The 16,531-nt window shown below is 35.7% G+C and overlaps 1 protein-coding gene across 1 annotated transcript in view; it reads left to right on the top strand.

Moving 5' to 3' along the window:
- The first annotated feature begins 1,157 nt into the window (after positions 1-1,157).
- urb1 (URB1 ribosome biogenesis homolog) overlaps positions 1,158-16,531 on the top strand; it is a 35,126-nt gene continuing 19,752 nt past the window's right edge. The window contains exons 1-22 of the mRNA XM_058745207.1: positions 1,158-1,377; positions 1,764-1,903; positions 2,750-2,901; positions 3,074-3,203; positions 3,311-3,407; positions 3,489-3,574; positions 3,659-3,784; positions 6,197-6,324; positions 6,555-6,750; positions 7,358-7,495; positions 8,958-9,131; positions 9,228-9,336; positions 9,425-9,550; positions 9,639-9,751; positions 9,911-10,024; positions 10,507-10,623; positions 10,731-10,869; positions 11,008-11,178; positions 12,212-12,411; positions 12,919-13,131; positions 14,437-14,616; positions 14,739-15,004. Coding sequence (XP_058601190.1) covers positions 1,245-1,377; positions 1,764-1,903; positions 2,750-2,901; positions 3,074-3,203; positions 3,311-3,407; positions 3,489-3,574; positions 3,659-3,784; positions 6,197-6,324; positions 6,555-6,750; positions 7,358-7,495; positions 8,958-9,131; positions 9,228-9,336; positions 9,425-9,550; positions 9,639-9,751; positions 9,911-10,024; positions 10,507-10,623; positions 10,731-10,869; positions 11,008-11,178; positions 12,212-12,411; positions 12,919-13,131; positions 14,437-14,616; positions 14,739-15,004 — 3,248 coding nt within the window. The 5' untranslated portion in view covers positions 1,158-1,244. The remainder of the gene's footprint in view (positions 1,378-1,763; positions 1,904-2,749; positions 2,902-3,073; positions 3,204-3,310; positions 3,408-3,488; positions 3,575-3,658; positions 3,785-6,196; positions 6,325-6,554; positions 6,751-7,357; positions 7,496-8,957; positions 9,132-9,227; positions 9,337-9,424; positions 9,551-9,638; positions 9,752-9,910; positions 10,025-10,506; positions 10,624-10,730; positions 10,870-11,007; positions 11,179-12,211; positions 12,412-12,918; positions 13,132-14,436; positions 14,617-14,738; positions 15,005-16,531) is intronic.

The following is a 16,531-nucleotide window of genomic DNA, read 5'->3' as shown; positions in this document are numbered from 1 at the left end:
CCGGCTGCTGAATTGGCCTGCCTGCAGTCCAGATCTTTCACCTATAGAGAACATTTGGCGCATCATTAAACGAAAAATACATCAAAGACGACCACGAACTCTTCAGCAGTTGGAAACCTATTTCAGGCAAGAATGGGACCAAATTCCAACACCAAAACTCCAGAAACTCATAACCTCGATGCCCAGATGTCTTCAAACTGTTTTGAAAAGAAGAGAAGATGCTACACCATGGTAAACATGCCCCCGTCCCAACTATTTTGAGACCTGTAGCAGGCATCAAATTTGAAATGAGCTCATTTTGCACATAAAATTTAAAAATTTCTCAGTTTAAACATTTGTTATGTTCTCTATGTTCTATTGTGAATAAAATATTGGCTCATGTGATTTGAAAGTCTTTTAGTTTTAATTTTATTCAAATTTAAAAAACATCCCAACATTTCCGGAATTTGGGTTGTAATTACTAATATGATTTCAGCAATAATATTACAGTTACTATACAAAAAAACAGCTAGTTACTTAATTACTTTCGATGCCCCCGATTTAAAGTCCCAACAATCCAATTATTCCTAGATTTATTTTCATCAGATTTCACAGCTTGCACAAGCACATGAAGTCACCAGTGCAGCAGGCATATGGAATATGAAAAAAGCTACAATTAGCTTCAAGCTACACATGACAATTAATGAGATTAATACAACACTTTTACTTAAACGTTACAATTAATTACAATTAATCACCACTGAGTGTTTGCAATAATTTCTGACTGCGATCCAATGTGGATTTTGGCCAAATGATGAGGCAGAAATATATTGTTAATAACATTTTAGAAGAATTTTATGGGGAAGATATGCAACGCTTCGACCAATTCACAAATTGTGAAGAAGCACACTAATAATAGGAGTAAATAGTATGGGCTGAGGGGCGAAATGCACTTCTAGCAGAATACCATAAATTATAACCAGTTGGTTCTGATTAAATGGCACGTATGCAGACCAGTGATGCAAACCCTTTAACTGCGAGATTCGAAAACAAAGTTCTGGCTCATTAATATATAGCCTACCACGGTACGCGATACGCTTGTAAAATGAATATTAATGAGGTTTCGTGACGCTCTAGAGAGACGTCATCACGTCAAAATTAATATTCATGAGACAAGCGTTTCCACGTGTTTTGCTCCTCTGTGGCTCTAGTTTTACACTTCCGCTGCTCCATGTGTCTGTTTTCATTTACAGTGAGATACAGCAATGGCTACTAAACGGCAAACTGGGGATCCTCCTGATTCCGCTACAACAGCTAAGAAAAGCAAAACAGACCGAAACGAGTTCACTGGCACGGTCTTTAAATCCATGCTAAATGATTCAACTAAAGCGCTAAAGGGTAAGTGTATTTTAGCTGGTTAAGTTAGTCATCTGCTTACAGCTGAAAGCCGGTCATGTGTTGCAGTTTTTCTGTTTTATTTGAAAATGCTAGATTCGTGTACATTGTAATTTTCTCTAAATGCTAAATATCACGCTTCCAGTGTTCATTCCCCCAGACTTTTATTTTGTTTTCACATTTTATGGTGCTCAGAACTGGCTGTAGTTACAGTAAAAACGCAGAATTAATACAAATATTTTACTTATACGTTCACTTTAACTTATGCACTCATTGAAGACAACTAAACCAAGCAACAATTCGTAAATAAATTTGTACAGGTATATTACTGTAAGAAAGCAAATGTTAGCATTGTACTTAATCATAAAGTTATTTTATATATTATGTAGGTTTGGAGACCTTCGTAAGAATTGCGAAGAAACTTCCATGCGCAGGAATCTATGATGTTGTCGAAGGCTACATAAAAATCTCAGTTGAATGTTCAGAAATTTTCGCATTACTGGAGGAAGAAAATAATTCTGAGTCTGAAGTAAGTCAATTATCTATCTGTTTGTTAGTTTGTTTATTTTTTTATTTTATTAACCAGGCTTGTTAAACAGTTTTTGAATACTGTGTATTGAATACTGGTGTTTCATTATTTAATTTCATTGTGCACGTAAATAAATGTGTTTTATTCACACAGATATGCTGTGTTTGGATTACAATACTAGTGTACTTTATTACACTGAATAATGGGTGCTATTTTTAATAAATAGTACATAAACCATTATGCAGTCATGGCCTCATTGCTGTGAATGTAGAATTCAGCATCATCTCACTAATAATCATGGATTTTTTACATTACATTTACATTTATGCATTTGACAGATGCTTTTATACACTGCATTCACAGGAAACATTTAATCAGTTCATGCATTCCCTGGGAATCAAACCCATGGCTGTGCCATGTTCTACTCTTTCAGTGTAGAGTTTGACTACAGAAATGCTTTGCATTTTCCATTTACTTTAGTGTAAAATGACTTTTAAGAGTCCATAATCATACAGTACGGCAAGAAAGGGGGAGAATAGGCTTCCAGTTCATTCATCACATAGGAAATGGAAGGTCTAGTTGCATTACATTGTGGTATTAATGATTTATTTACATTTTGGCATATAAAGAAGTTTATCCAGGTGTTTTATGCATACAGTAAAAATGTCACGCTGTGCACACTATTCATGCTGCAGACTGTAGAAACAAAGAAATAGACTTAGACAGATGTTGTATGCTGACTTGCCAACATTAGTTCTTTTTGGTGCACAAAATAAGAGTTTACTGTTTGCATCATTACTTTTGCATCATAATCACAGCTTAAATTCTATTTAATATATTTTGTAGATGATGCTGATGTTTCAGAGTCTAGAAATGATTTTGCTGCGGACGGCCAGTGATCTGTCTCAGTTGAGCATGGTGGGCTCCAACATAGTTAGGAAGACTGTCTCCACTCACATGAAACTTCTGCTGTCCTCTCTACATTCGGAGAATCACAGGTATTTCTCATACAAATCTTAATCAGATATTTGCATTTATTTTATGGTATTTGTGGGTTAATATCTTTATAGTTAGTTTATGATGTACTAAAACGAAAGCAGGCCAAATGAATCATTTGAAATGTTTTGAATGCACTCAATGCGCTTTGTGTGTACCACCTTTTTTGGACAGGTTTGTCCGCCAGTGTCTGTGTTTCCTGTCTGCAGTGGTATCTCAGGGTGCCGAGGCTGCGAGGGATGTCTTCAGTCAAATACACTTCAGTAAAGGTCTCATCAGTCTCGCACGGAGAAGAGACAAAACTGTAAGTGCTTTACAAACTTTAAATAGCACATAACTTTTACATAACATTTGCATTTATTCATTTAGCGGACACTATAATGCAATTTAATAATTGTGTTAATTTTCCAGGGAAAGCCAGATGTTAGAATGGCTTACATACAGTTTGTCCTTTCATTCCTGATGTCTGGAGACAATACAACTATTGGCCAGATACTGGAGGCTAAAGGTATCAACAAACCAAATCTGTGTGCATCATGAATTGTGCCTTTAAGTTGTCTTAAATTATTATTTTTCTGTCGCTCTTTAGATTTTTTGTATGAAATCTTGACTAGTGGACTTAAAGAAGACAAATTATCCATCGTAAACCTGATTCTGTCCACCCTGCAAACCAGAGTAAGACCCTTCCTTATGAATGCCATTTACCAAAATGAGGTGCTGTCCATAAATGTCATAACTTTTTAATGTATTTGGCCATAGGTTGTGCAGAATAAGACCATCACGAAAACTCAGAAAGTGCGTTTCTTTAGTGCTTCCATTCTGGGACAGATTGCCTCTCTCTATAAATGGAATGGGATTGTGGATGTCAGCGTGGCTGAGAAAGAGGTACAGTGGAAGCTTTGGACACATGCACTCAAAAACACCATCTCTGACTCTGTCTCTCTATACAGAGCAAATGCATGGGTAATTCAAATCCCTGTTATAGCAGTTTCTACACAGACAACGTTACAATGTCTGTCCATTATCCAATAGATTTGGTTGTGTTAGAATGATAAATTGATATTTTTCATTGGCTGACACAATAAAAATGATTTGAATCTGAATGATCTGAACCCAACAAATTATGGCACATTTTTCTTTCTAAAATAGTCAAATCTGTTGGAAATTCTCCTCAGACATGAATGGATAACTTTGTTAACCAGGATTTATTTTCCCTGAGGGTGTGGTGTCGCAAAGTACTGATGTTGACAATAAACATGATGTTTAAAAATGCATAACAGCACTTTACAATAAGGTTCCGTTAGTAAACATGAACTAACAATGAAAAAATCTGTGAAGAATTTATTCATCTAAGTTAATGTTAATTTCGGCTTTTAGTAATACCAAATCAAAAGTTGTATCTGTTTAATGGACATGAACTAACAACGAACGGTTGCATTTTTATAAACTAACATTTACTAATTAATAAAAATTGTAGCAAATCTATTGCACATTGTTAATGTTAGTTAATGCATTAACTAACGTTAGCTAAAGGGACCTTGCCAAAAAAAGGAAATGTTGATATTATGTTAACACATACAGTGATATAAGATGAAGAGGAATAAGTTGTTACTGCTGCATAATTTTTTTAGATTCTTTTAAAAAAGACGGGGTGTTATAGACCCCAGTCTGCAGGAAGTGCAGATCAGCAGAAAATACATTTTGTATGTGTTTTTTTTTTTTTTTGTACAGTCATGGTTATAAACTCTCTTTCCGCCTCCCTATACTTATTGAGTGTGGTTCATAGACTAAAATAGAGAAAACAAGAAATAAACAAAGTCAAAGGTTAACTTAACTGATAGCGTTATCCATTTTATCCCAAAATTTGTATTGATATCACAATGATATTTGCTATTGTAAATTCTTTTGGCGATGATAATTGTGTAATGAAAACCTGACATTGTGACAGCCCTTGTGGGAAATCTTGCTTGTGACCTCTAGATAATTAAAGCTGCAGTCCGTAATTTTTTTTGGTTAAAAATGATCTGAAATCAATATTTGAGCAAGTACATAACCAGCCAGAGTTCAAAACTATCGCCTTACTTTAGCCTGATTCACAACGGTTAGATTATAATAATGTTTTCTAATTTGAGTGGTACGGGTAGGTTTTCACGGGAAATTCGAGCATGGCACTGCGTCATTACGTCACGTCTGTAAACATAAAGAAGTTGTCCCGGCTAATAGGCTATCGCATGTGCGGATGCTGCAGGTGGTGGATCGTTAGCCTTTTCTCACAGCAGCTAGAATAATTAAATGTATCATTTTGATGGCGGATTGTAATCCAGAAAGGATTATGTGTTTATGAAACACATGTGACTGAAATTAAATTATTCCAGTTTTAAATGTGCATCTGATTACAGATAGCCTACGTTGGTTTACACAGGACTTGTATTTTAAAGAGAACCAGCTCGAAGTTAGAATAATTTACTTTTTGGTTTAAAAGAATTTCTTAATATGAAATTCGAATGGTATGACAATTAGAGATTAGACTGTACAGAAACTGAAATCTACACGCTAATACACACTGTATACACGTAGTCACAATGCTGATGTTGTTAACATTAACAATTTGAGAACAAAGTAATAATAATAATTTGCATGGTTTGATGTGATTTGAGCTAAGTGATCGTTAGATCGTTAATCACCATTGGTAGCGTGATTTATTGTAATGCTTTTTTCCTCAGTTGGTCAGAACAAACGTGGCAGACTTGTTACTTGTTCTGGTGACAATATCCAGTGATAATTATTATTTGGATCATATATTCCAAGACGTAGGCTAGAATCTGTGATTCTGAAGTACAGTAAACATCCACACCGGTGCGGTGACTGACAGCCACACATTCACCTCACAACATTAGATTGATCCGCGCTGGAGCCGTGCGCAACCCACGCAAGGAAGATAATTACGCAAGTAACTGCAATTGCAGGTTTCAAACAGAGATGGTGACAAAGAGGCAAAACTTACGGACTGCAGCTTTAAAAAGAAGTTCTTTGACATGTTCCTGTTATTAAAAATGTAATTAGAAGGTAATAACAATGTAATTCTACCTCTGAAATCCTATTTCTATTATAAGGTTGTAGGTGAGGGAAAATAATATTAACCAATGATGTCATAATCTAGTTTATCATCAAACTCTGATGGATAACATCAAGTCCCCTCCTAGGTTTTGCTCTGTAACGCATCAAATTACAAATGGCCAATACATCACGCATGCCTTTCAGAATGTGTTTAAGCTTTTTGTATCCAACATCTTTTAGAAACGGAAGGATGAAGGTGAAGGGAAGCGTATAGTGAGGGAGCTGGTGCATAACTTCCTGCTGGACCTCTGCTGCTCTCGCAAACATGGCATCAGTTTTCATGACCCGAGCCTGGGCACCGCTGGAAGGTAAGTCTTTGAGATCTTCATATCGTCATTCTTTCAGACAAATTTTATTGTATTTTATTTTATAGTCTTTTTTAAACACTGTTTTGTAATCCTGCCCGAGTAAAATATGACTATACTAGCACAAAATCTCCCAAGTGTATAAGAAATAAGGTCGAGTCAAAAGTGCCCAAAATGCTTTCCCCTCATCTTTGCCCTCATTGTACTTTTATCACCTCGTTGTACCCATCCAGAGCAGGAAACATCGTTCTTCTGCAGTTCCTGGTGGGGCTGAAGCAGGCGACCGAGGATGAGATGGTAGCGGAGCTGGTTGTTAGTGTTCTGAAGGCCAGTCCTGATATACTGACCAGATACTTTAAAGAAACCAATTTCTCATTCAGTCCACGAAACAAAAGCACCTGGCTGGAAAACATCACTCTACTCAAGAAAGTGAGTCTGAAGCCTTTGTATGTATTTACCTGAGTCCTTCAGCAAGTAGGAAATAAAATATAAAGTTATCAAACACTAAATACTAAATTAAATATAGATGAATCCTTAAAGCTACAAAAGTTACTGATTTCCTCTTTCCCTTTTGTTCTTTGATTAACAGACATCACAGCAGCTGGGTTATTAGGTTATTAGGTTATTTGGCTGCTATTACTTTAAGAGCTGCCGCTGCTGAACGTGACGCGGATCGTTTGATGTGGTCGTTAAGACTTTCTGCGTCTAAATAAACGCAATTCTTGTCAAGAATAAAAAGAGACAGAATCAGCAGTTGTGAGTGGGGTGGCCAAACCTAACTCCGCCCCTGCGTTAAATATTTTTAACACCGTTAAACTGGAAAAATTAATCTCCTGCGTTAACATGCTAATTTTGACAGCACTAGTTGCTTTTATATGATTTTTATACTGTATCATGTGATGGAGTGCTTTTACTTAGTTTGAACTGTAATAACAAGGCCATTTTACATCTTATTTATATTGTGAATCCTTTTGCCTTAATGAAACTCAGAAATGGTTTACAGATATGACTTGCTCATGGTTTGATATTGTTGCAGATTTATGAGGCTCAGCCGGAGGTGTCCAAGGCTTTCCAGATGAGTGAAATGATTCCTTTACCTCGTCTGCTGTCTATGGTGTTGGTCACGTCTCTTCCTTCAGTGTGCAATAAAGCCTTCTTCACTCAAGGTCTCAATGTAAGCGGTAGATTCAACCAATCATATCATCACAAGCTGTGATGCTCGGTATATTGCTGATTTTACCATTATAGGCCAATGTTAGCGTTTTTTAAAAATGTTTTTGATTCAAATTAATTAATATTAGAAGCAGATGTATTTTCAAAACAATTTGAGTTGTACATTACTGTTTAAAGGTTTAGGGCTTGTGAGATTTTTATGTTTTTGAAAGAAGCCAAGGCATTTATTTGATAAAAAACAAAACAAGTTTTCAATTTGAACACATTTTAAAATGTAATTTATTCCTTTAATGGTAGTGCTGAATTCTCTGCATCATTACTCCTTTCTTCGGTGTCACCTAATGCAACTATTTGAAAATCTGGAATCTGAGGGTGCAAAAAAATCAAAATATTGAGAAAATCACCTTTAAAGTTGTCCAAATGAAGTTCTTAGAAATGCATATTACTAATCAAAAATGAAGTTTTTATTACTTAATACCCTAATGATTTTTGGCATAAAAGAAAAATCGATCATTTTGACCCATACAATGTATTTTTGGCTATTGCTACAAATATACCCTAGCGACTTATGACTGGTTTTGTGGTCCAGGGTCACATATGCTCAATAAGGGCGTGTTCACACTTGGCATCTTTTTTAACAAGAGCGCTTTTTTAAATATAAATAAAAATAAAAAGCTGGCAGCATTTTGGTTGCAAATAGCAGCCGAGGGCGTCTTTTGTTGCTATAACAACAGCTGCAACAGTAGTCGAGAAACAAATGTTGGCTCTTGCGTTGGCTTTTGAAGTTAACGGGGAGGGTAATGTCGGTTCACAACGACGTTTGTGGGTGCGTGACATTATACGGGGAAGGAAACAGTATGGTGCTTACAACAATTTAGTCCAGGAGCTCCGGTTGAATGATGCACGGTTTGCGGCATATTTTAGACTAACTTAAAGTTTTGTGCTCATATCATAAAACTCCTTGTCATTGGTCAGCTGTCAAAAAGGCGCTTGACGTAGGGCGTTTTTTTTTTTTTTTCAGAAAAGTTATATTAAACTTTTTTTCAACTTAAAAAGATGCTCTGAGCTGCAGAAAAATACTTTTTTGAAAACACAGTTTACTCCACAGGATTATAATGTAAAACAGACGCCGGTAGCTTCAAAAAAGACGCCAAGCCTGAACATTTCTGCTGAAGGAAAATTTCTTATTATTTTCAATGTTGAAAACAGCTGTGCTGCCAAATATTTGTGTGGAGATCATGATAAATTTTTTCAGTATTTTCTTTTAAAAGAACACCATTTATTTAAAAATCTTATATTTTTGTAACATTAAAAATGTAGTTACTGTCACTTTTGATCAATTTATTGGATCCTTTGTTGAATAAAAGTATTAATTTGTTTAAAAAATAAATAAATAAATCATACTGACCCCAAACTTTTAAATGGTTATATGACAACTTGTTTATTTCTTGTTTCTCCAATAGTTACCCAACTTAGTGTTCCAGCACACAACAATTTCCCTCTTGGCATTTATTCTCAAGCGAGCCCAGAAAAACATCGAGCACTGTCTGGACAAAACAGTCTGGGAGAGTTCAGACATTTACAGCCCTGCCGTGATGGAGGAGTTTGTGCAGCTTTACAGAGAGGCACTGAGCAAGGTGAGGATGACGGGAAAACAGAAGGAATGGAAGGGGTTTATTATTTTGTGTTATCATATTATTTCACAATGAATATTTATCCTTTTGGTGCCACAGATTCTACCGGACATGGTGTCCGTTGTTTCCAGCTGGCAGTCGCACTCAAAGGAGAAGGAAGATGCAGTGAAGACGATGGGCACAGAACAAAAACAGAGCAAAGAACACAGTAATAACCAAATAGTTAATGCTCTTTTGCAGCTGTAGACCTGTTATTGTTCAAACACACTAATTCTGCAATGCTTTTTCTCAAACAGCACGGCAGGACGATCCACAGCTCATCCTGGTGAAAGCTCTGCTGCTCCAGGTGATGTGTTTGTATCAGAGGGTGGTGCCTCACCTTGTCAGCCAGAGCAAATTCGACTTTAGCAAACTCCTAAAAGGTATGACACATTGATTGAGAACAGATATAGTGCATTTACCTTCTAACTTGTTATGGAAGGAGTAAGTGACTTATTAAAACATTTGCAGGCATTGTGACAGAGAGTGGAATGAAACAGGAAGTTCCTCCAGTTCTACAATATCAAATTCTACAACTGGCTTTGGAACTTCCTGCAAGCAAATTCTCCTGGTTTCGTGTTCAGGTAAAAATTTAGTAAGGTTTATTTTATTTGTTTTATTCAAGGTCTGTGTGATCACAATTGTCTTCAACATTTGGTTTGCTGATGTTTTTCAGAATGTGTATTTTGTTTCTTTTAAGCTTAAGATCATCATGTTTTCCCCTTTTTTCTCCCAAAACACAGGATCTACCAGATCCTGAAAAAGGAGAGAAATCTGTCTTCTATTTGTTACTTAAAATGTTTGAAAGTAGTAACAGTAACTACTTGAAGACTTCAACCAGGATGCTGGTCCTAAAAGTAAGTTTCATGCTCCTAACAACAGAAAACTGCATACAAAACCTATATTTTTAAAATTAAAATAAATAAAGATAATGTATTATAATTTAAATATAATATTAAATGGATAGTTCACCCCAAAATGAAAATTCTGTCATTAATTACTCACCCTCATGTTGTTCCAAACCCGTAAGACCTTCGTTCATCTTCAGAACACAAATTAGGATATTTTTATATTTACGTACATAAAGAAATATATTTTATGTTCGAACAGTTACCTGTATCGGCAAGTGCGTGGCTGACACACCCACCCTAACGATTTCAGTATATCGCTTATCCTGCCTGAAAAGGCCATAACATTGCAGATAACATCTGAAGTATAAATTAATTTTAACAAGCAATCCAGTTATTATATAGATCAGACACGAGGGTGAGGAAATAATGACAGAATTTGTATCTATGGCTGAACTCCACTGGCTCATTTGTCCTCCTCTGCTTTGCAGGTGTTGCGGGACAGCGGTGTATTTGAGCACACGTGGACGGAGCTGGAGTTATGGTTGGACCATCTGGCGCTTTTGGACCCATCCCAGCAGGAGACCGTTATTCAGTTTTTAGACCATGTACTGGATTCTAACCGCTCACGTCTGGTTTTACTTAGAATCATGAGTTGTGAATAAAAAAGTTGATATTTTGTCATTTAGTACTGTCCAACTGCGTTGTGCGACAGGTTTTGATGAGAGTGGTGTGTAACCCACACCTGTACACTGAGAAAGCAGCGAGTATGGTTCAGGAGGCGGCGTATCTACAGGCTAACCTGAGCGGCCAGGAGGGAGATGAAGCCAGCATCCCCATATCACACATCGACGGTTAGCCATCATGCACATTTCACACATCTGTCTGTAATCTGAGGTGCTAGTGGCAGTGATATGAATTAATCTGGGTTGTTTAAACGTGTGTGTGTGTGTGTGTGTGTGTGTGTGTGTGTGTACTCTGCTGTGTTTTAGATGTGCTCGACATGGTTGATGTTATAGTGGAGGGCAGTGAAGGGGATGTTGAGGAGATCGGACCTTCCCTCACTGAAGACATCATCCTCCAGACGTTCCCGTTTAGTGCCATTGTACCAGCTGTGCTCGAGGTTCGCAACAAACTGCCGGAGAGTTTTAAAGATGGGAAAGGTAAAATATGCAGATGGATATGATCTAAACTACCAAATTCATTAAATAACAAAGTCAGACATCAGAGCTGTGGCTTGCGTATACACATTGAGCTTTGGTGCTCATGTAGAAGGGCACTGTTTTGAGTCCAGCCTGCATCTTAGAAGGCAAAAATCTCCCCCAGGTATTTTTGCTGAAAAATCTCTGTAATTTGTTATTTGCAATCCATTTTAACTTTATTTTTTTAACATATACCTTCAGATTTGTCACCTTTTGGGTGAAAATCTCAGTTTTTAATCCAAAATATGTAACTTGTGTGTTTTTTTTTTTTTTGAAACAAGAGAAACTCTATTTGTGATTTCCCTTCAAAATAAAAACTTTATGATTTAATGTTTGAAAGTTAAGAAATTAAGACAGCCTGTTACTATTTTTCTGTTAAATAAAATTAGCATTGTTATTAAATGCCATAATTTTTTGTTTTTTCAAACTCTGGTATTGTATCTAAAAAATATTTTTTGCTTTATTGATTTGTTTAATTGTTATAATTTAATAAGATTTAAAAAATTAATTATAATAATAAATATTATTAATATTATTAGATTTAATTTTTTTTAATTGAGTGGGGGTTTCAACAAAGCAGAAGCTTAGAAACTTTAAGATCTCTGTGTTTTTATTCAAAATAAAAGCTCTTTGGTTAAATGTTTGAAAGCAATGAAAGAAAGGCGACATGTTTTTCTGTAAAGTTATTGTTATTAAATACTTAATGTTTTATTAGTATTACTACTATAGTAATATATTTCTTTTAAGTTTCAAGTAATTGTTATAATTTAATAAAATAAATAAAAATGTAAATAATTATAATGATGATTTAAGAAAATAAACAAATAATAATAATAATAATTTTGCCTCCGGATTCCCCGCACCTTTGTCACCGTCTTTTTTGCATGCCTGGGAGTGCAAAAGGATGTTAAATGAGAATTCAATATGCAGGGCAGGACAGTTAAGTGGAGCTCCTGTTTTCATTGTGCTGGTATTAATATGATCTGTTGTATAGGTGTGGTGTATGAGTACATGGCTGCAGTCCTGTGTGACGTTCTGCACTGTCAGAGGGACCCGCTGGCTCTGTGTCTGACCCTCCAGCACTACGATAAAGAGCTGAACACGTCAGATGCCTCTTCCCCTCCTCACGCCTCTGTCGTCGCCTTCTACCACTACTACTCTCAGTGGCTCCCCAAACATACACAAGAGACCCTGGTGAGTCCTTCACACCTTCAGTGCGCCGCAGATGCATAGCCACCTATTGTAATTGTTAGTTGTCATCTTCCTTTTTCTTCTACTTTTGCTTTGGTTCTGCTTCTTCTTGTTCCGATACTGCTTCTCTTGAGTGTATGGCAGATTATAGAACTGGACATAGAAAAGTTATGAAATTTGGCATACAGATAGAGGACAGTCTATAAGCAAATTTGCACTCTGTAGTCTTGATAAAATGTTGTAATTCAAATATGGCCATATACAGATGAGCTCACTATTTTGAATTACTTTTTTTTTTTTTCTCTCGGACCTTTGGTCCAGTTTTCACCAAAAAGTACTCATTCTCTTCAGACCCTGTCAGCAAATATTTGTATCAAATTTATGCATTTTGTATTTCCTTTTGTATTTGAGGATCTTTATAAACTGGGAATAGTTCAACCAAAAAGTTTAAAATATATATTTTTTTGTTTTATTTTCTTGAGGTTCCTAACTAACCAAAATTTCTTGCAGTTCGTCACTGAAAACTTCCCGGATGGTCCATCTGGCGCTGACTTCACCGCACTTCTGAAGGCCTCCTATAGTGAAGGGGCGAATGCTTTCATACGGGACTCTTTTAAGGAAGCTGCACAGGAAGCTCTGAATACTCTGCACGTGTCCCGGGTCCCGGTGGCTGTCAATCAAGTGCTTCTCTACCTCAGAAACTTTGTGCTCACTTTCAATTCGGTATTCAGCCTTTCAGAAATACATTTGAATGGTTTTTGTCTAGGAACTATAAATTTTGCATACTGTAAAGTGTCCATTTCAGTGGAATAATTCACCCAAAAATGAACATTCTGTTGTTATTTACTCGCTCTCGTGTCATTCCAAACCTGTATGACATTCTTTCTTCTGTGAAACATAAAAAAATATATTTTGAAGAATGTTGGTTACCAAACCATTTTGGTGAGCATTTGATGGAGCACTTCCATTGTTTGGAGGAAAAACAAAACAAAACACTGAGACATTTCTCATTTCTTTTTTGAGGTTTACTGAAGAAAGAATGTCATACCCTTTTGGTTTGGTATGAAGATGAGTAAATGATGACAGAATTTTCATTTTTGTGTTAATAATCCCTTGAATGTTTTAGAAAACTTTAGTAACATTTCAATGAATGATTTTGTGAAGAATGTTTAATTCGAACTGCTATTAAAGTAGTGTATCAATGGAAATATATTTAGTAATATATTTAGTAAATTTAGTCAGTTAAACACTATAAAAAGGGGTTATATACATTTTGTAAATTTCCTAATGGAAAAGGAACTGTGTGTGTATTCATTTGCAAAAACAGAGAACTCCGTTTTTAACAATTTTCAAAAATCATGTTTTTTCATTGTGATTAATCTTAATCAAACTGCAGTTGGGTTATTAAAAATAACAAAAAAATACAGCTAACTAACACAAAAAAACATGATTTTTGAAAATTAATAAAAAATGGAGTTATCTCTTTTTGCAAATAAACTCTTCATAGATATAGATATATTTTTATTAAAGTTTTATTTTTATTTTAGTACATAAAGTTAAACAAACAAAGAAATGTTGCTTTGGAAACTAGCTGAATTAAATTATTATTATTATTCTTTTTCATTATTATTATTTTAATTCATGTTAATTTCATTACAAGTAACAAATGTTTTGGTTTTAATTTTAGTTTAAGTTTTAGTTAACTATAATAACTGCAGACAGTTCACGAGTTGTTTGTGAGCTAATTAAATCATAAAAAGGTCACATTAAAATAAATAAATATTTGTAAAATAAAAACAATGACGAATAAAACGCCTTCTAAACATATTTTATTTGGATACATGCATGTTGTGTGAACAATTAGCAAACATCAGAGAACCATGAACATGCAAATATGTTGTTAGATTATTGAAATAATAACTTGAAATCTTAGGGGGTACTTTAAGTAAATATTTTAGGTCAAATTGATTCAGCTGCCAAAACTTTTGGGAATACCTCCTCAGCCATCGTCACTGTGTGTCCCTGCAGCTCCCCAAAGAGACGGCAGCAGAGGTGTTGGGCAGTCTGATGACCGTGCTGAACTCTCTCATCCTGAAGCTGTTGAGCTCAGAAACACAACAGCCCACTCAACCTGAACCCGCAGAACAGCAGGACGAGGCAGACCTCTTTCTTGACACCAACCACGTACCTGCTCAGAACATCCAACAGGTAGCCTTGATCTTCATCAGGGATTGTTTGTATGGGGGAGTAGACGGGTCACTTGTAGAAATATAAATGAGATGGCAGCTCAATATGGTGAAACCTCACATTGTTGCTCTCTTGCCCTCCAGATCCTGCTGGCTGTCCTCAGATCAGTGTTTAAACACCCAGTAGTGGAGCAGTGGTTTCTGGCTCTGGAGTTGAGCTCTTTCCCTCTTCACTCCCTGAATCCAGTGAGGCTGAAGCAGCTCTGCGGCCGTCTGACTGAGATGACGCTCACTCTGCTGGAGTCCAGTGCCGCTGCGCTCCGAGAGCTGGACTCTTTAGAGCTCATTAGCACATACTTGACAGCAGCGCAGAGAGCCGTTCTCAAAGAGCTCCAAGAAAAGAGAAGCAAGTATGTGTGTCACACCATTCACACGAGTAACATAGTGTTTTCTGCTTATTTGAGGAATATATTTTGGGTTAATTACAATCTGAAGGGCTAGTGATACGTTGTATTTAGTTTGCATCATTCCTTTAAGGGTTTTCTATCATATTCAATTATTCTGATGGACTTTTTTGTTTTGAATCATATGTTGCGTTCAGAATAGAAAACTAGAATACTACTTACACCATACTGTGCAGTATACTGTACATGAAATAACTTGTGGTAAAACTATTTTTTAAAAGTAGTATGTAAAACAGTACACTTTGTACAACAATAAACCTCACAACATTCTCAATTCAGCCAGTGATGCCCAGTTATCATTGAAGGAGACTCTTCTGCTCTCCAAAGCTGCATTCATTTGTTTAAAAATACTGTAAAATAAAGAATATTGTGAAATAGGGATGTGACACGTGGCACGAGATCTCGCGAGACACATCGTGAGGATATCCTCGCAAAACATGTTGCAGTGTTTACATAAGAGCTGCACAATTAATTGTTTAAAGATCGCGATCTCGATCTTATTCCTGAATGACAAGGATTCAGCTACGTCTATTACGACTGTTTCACATCGCGAGTGTCAGTGGAGCGCGAGAAGCACGTTTTGTCGCTGCCCATGTTAATGAATCATTCATACTGCTGCTGATCCAGAAAGAGAAACACAAATAGTCTTTTCAACCACACTTCATTATTTCTGTGATACAGACATTTAAATAACAGAATTACTGGGATAAAAAAAGTTTATAGTTAGGGTACAAACACTTATTCTCTACAGTAGTGATAAAAATGAAAGTATCATTCTTTCAGGAGATTCCTGTAGTGAAAGTCTTAAACAACTGAGACACTGACTCCTTCATTGATTTTTTTTTTTTTTAATTTAGTTCAAATGAATATAATTATTCTTTAAAAAGGCATTGACATTTTTTCAGAACCACTAGTAAATTAAGTTTTGTTTCATTTTCTAATCCTTTTTTTCTTCATAATCGTGAGAGAATCCTGATCTCCAATTTATATACATATTAAAAAAAAAAACATGATTCTCAATTTATCCAGAATCATGCAGCTCTGGTTTACATATTGTTTATTGCTGTGTATAATTCATTAAAATAGAAGTTTAATTTCATAAAGTACAAGTTGATTTCAAAATGCACCTACATTTTTTGCTTTTTGTGTTTTTCAGTTTAATAAAACACTATTTTTCCTTATATATTTCATCATTGAGGATTTCTTGTAAAAAAAAAAAAAAAAAAAGTCTAAAAATCTCGTCTTGTGGGATAGGTGTCTCGTCACACCCCTATTGTGAAATATTATTACAATTTGTTACAAACTGTTTTCTATGTGAATATATTTTGAATTGCAATTTATTCCTGTGATGCAAAGCTGAATTTTCAGCATCATTACTCCAGACTTCAGTGTCACATGAGATATATAATATAGAGATATAGATATATAATCTATCATTGCTGGATAAAAGAATAAAATGCTGGATAAAATTCA

Source organism: Onychostoma macrolepis, chromosome 15 (genome assembly GCF_012432095.1).
Source record: "Onychostoma macrolepis isolate SWU-2019 chromosome 15, ASM1243209v1, whole genome shotgun sequence".
NCBI lineage: Eukaryota > Metazoa > Chordata > Actinopteri > Cypriniformes > Cyprinidae > Onychostoma > Onychostoma macrolepis.
This window is presented reverse-complemented; position numbering and strand designations above follow the sequence as displayed.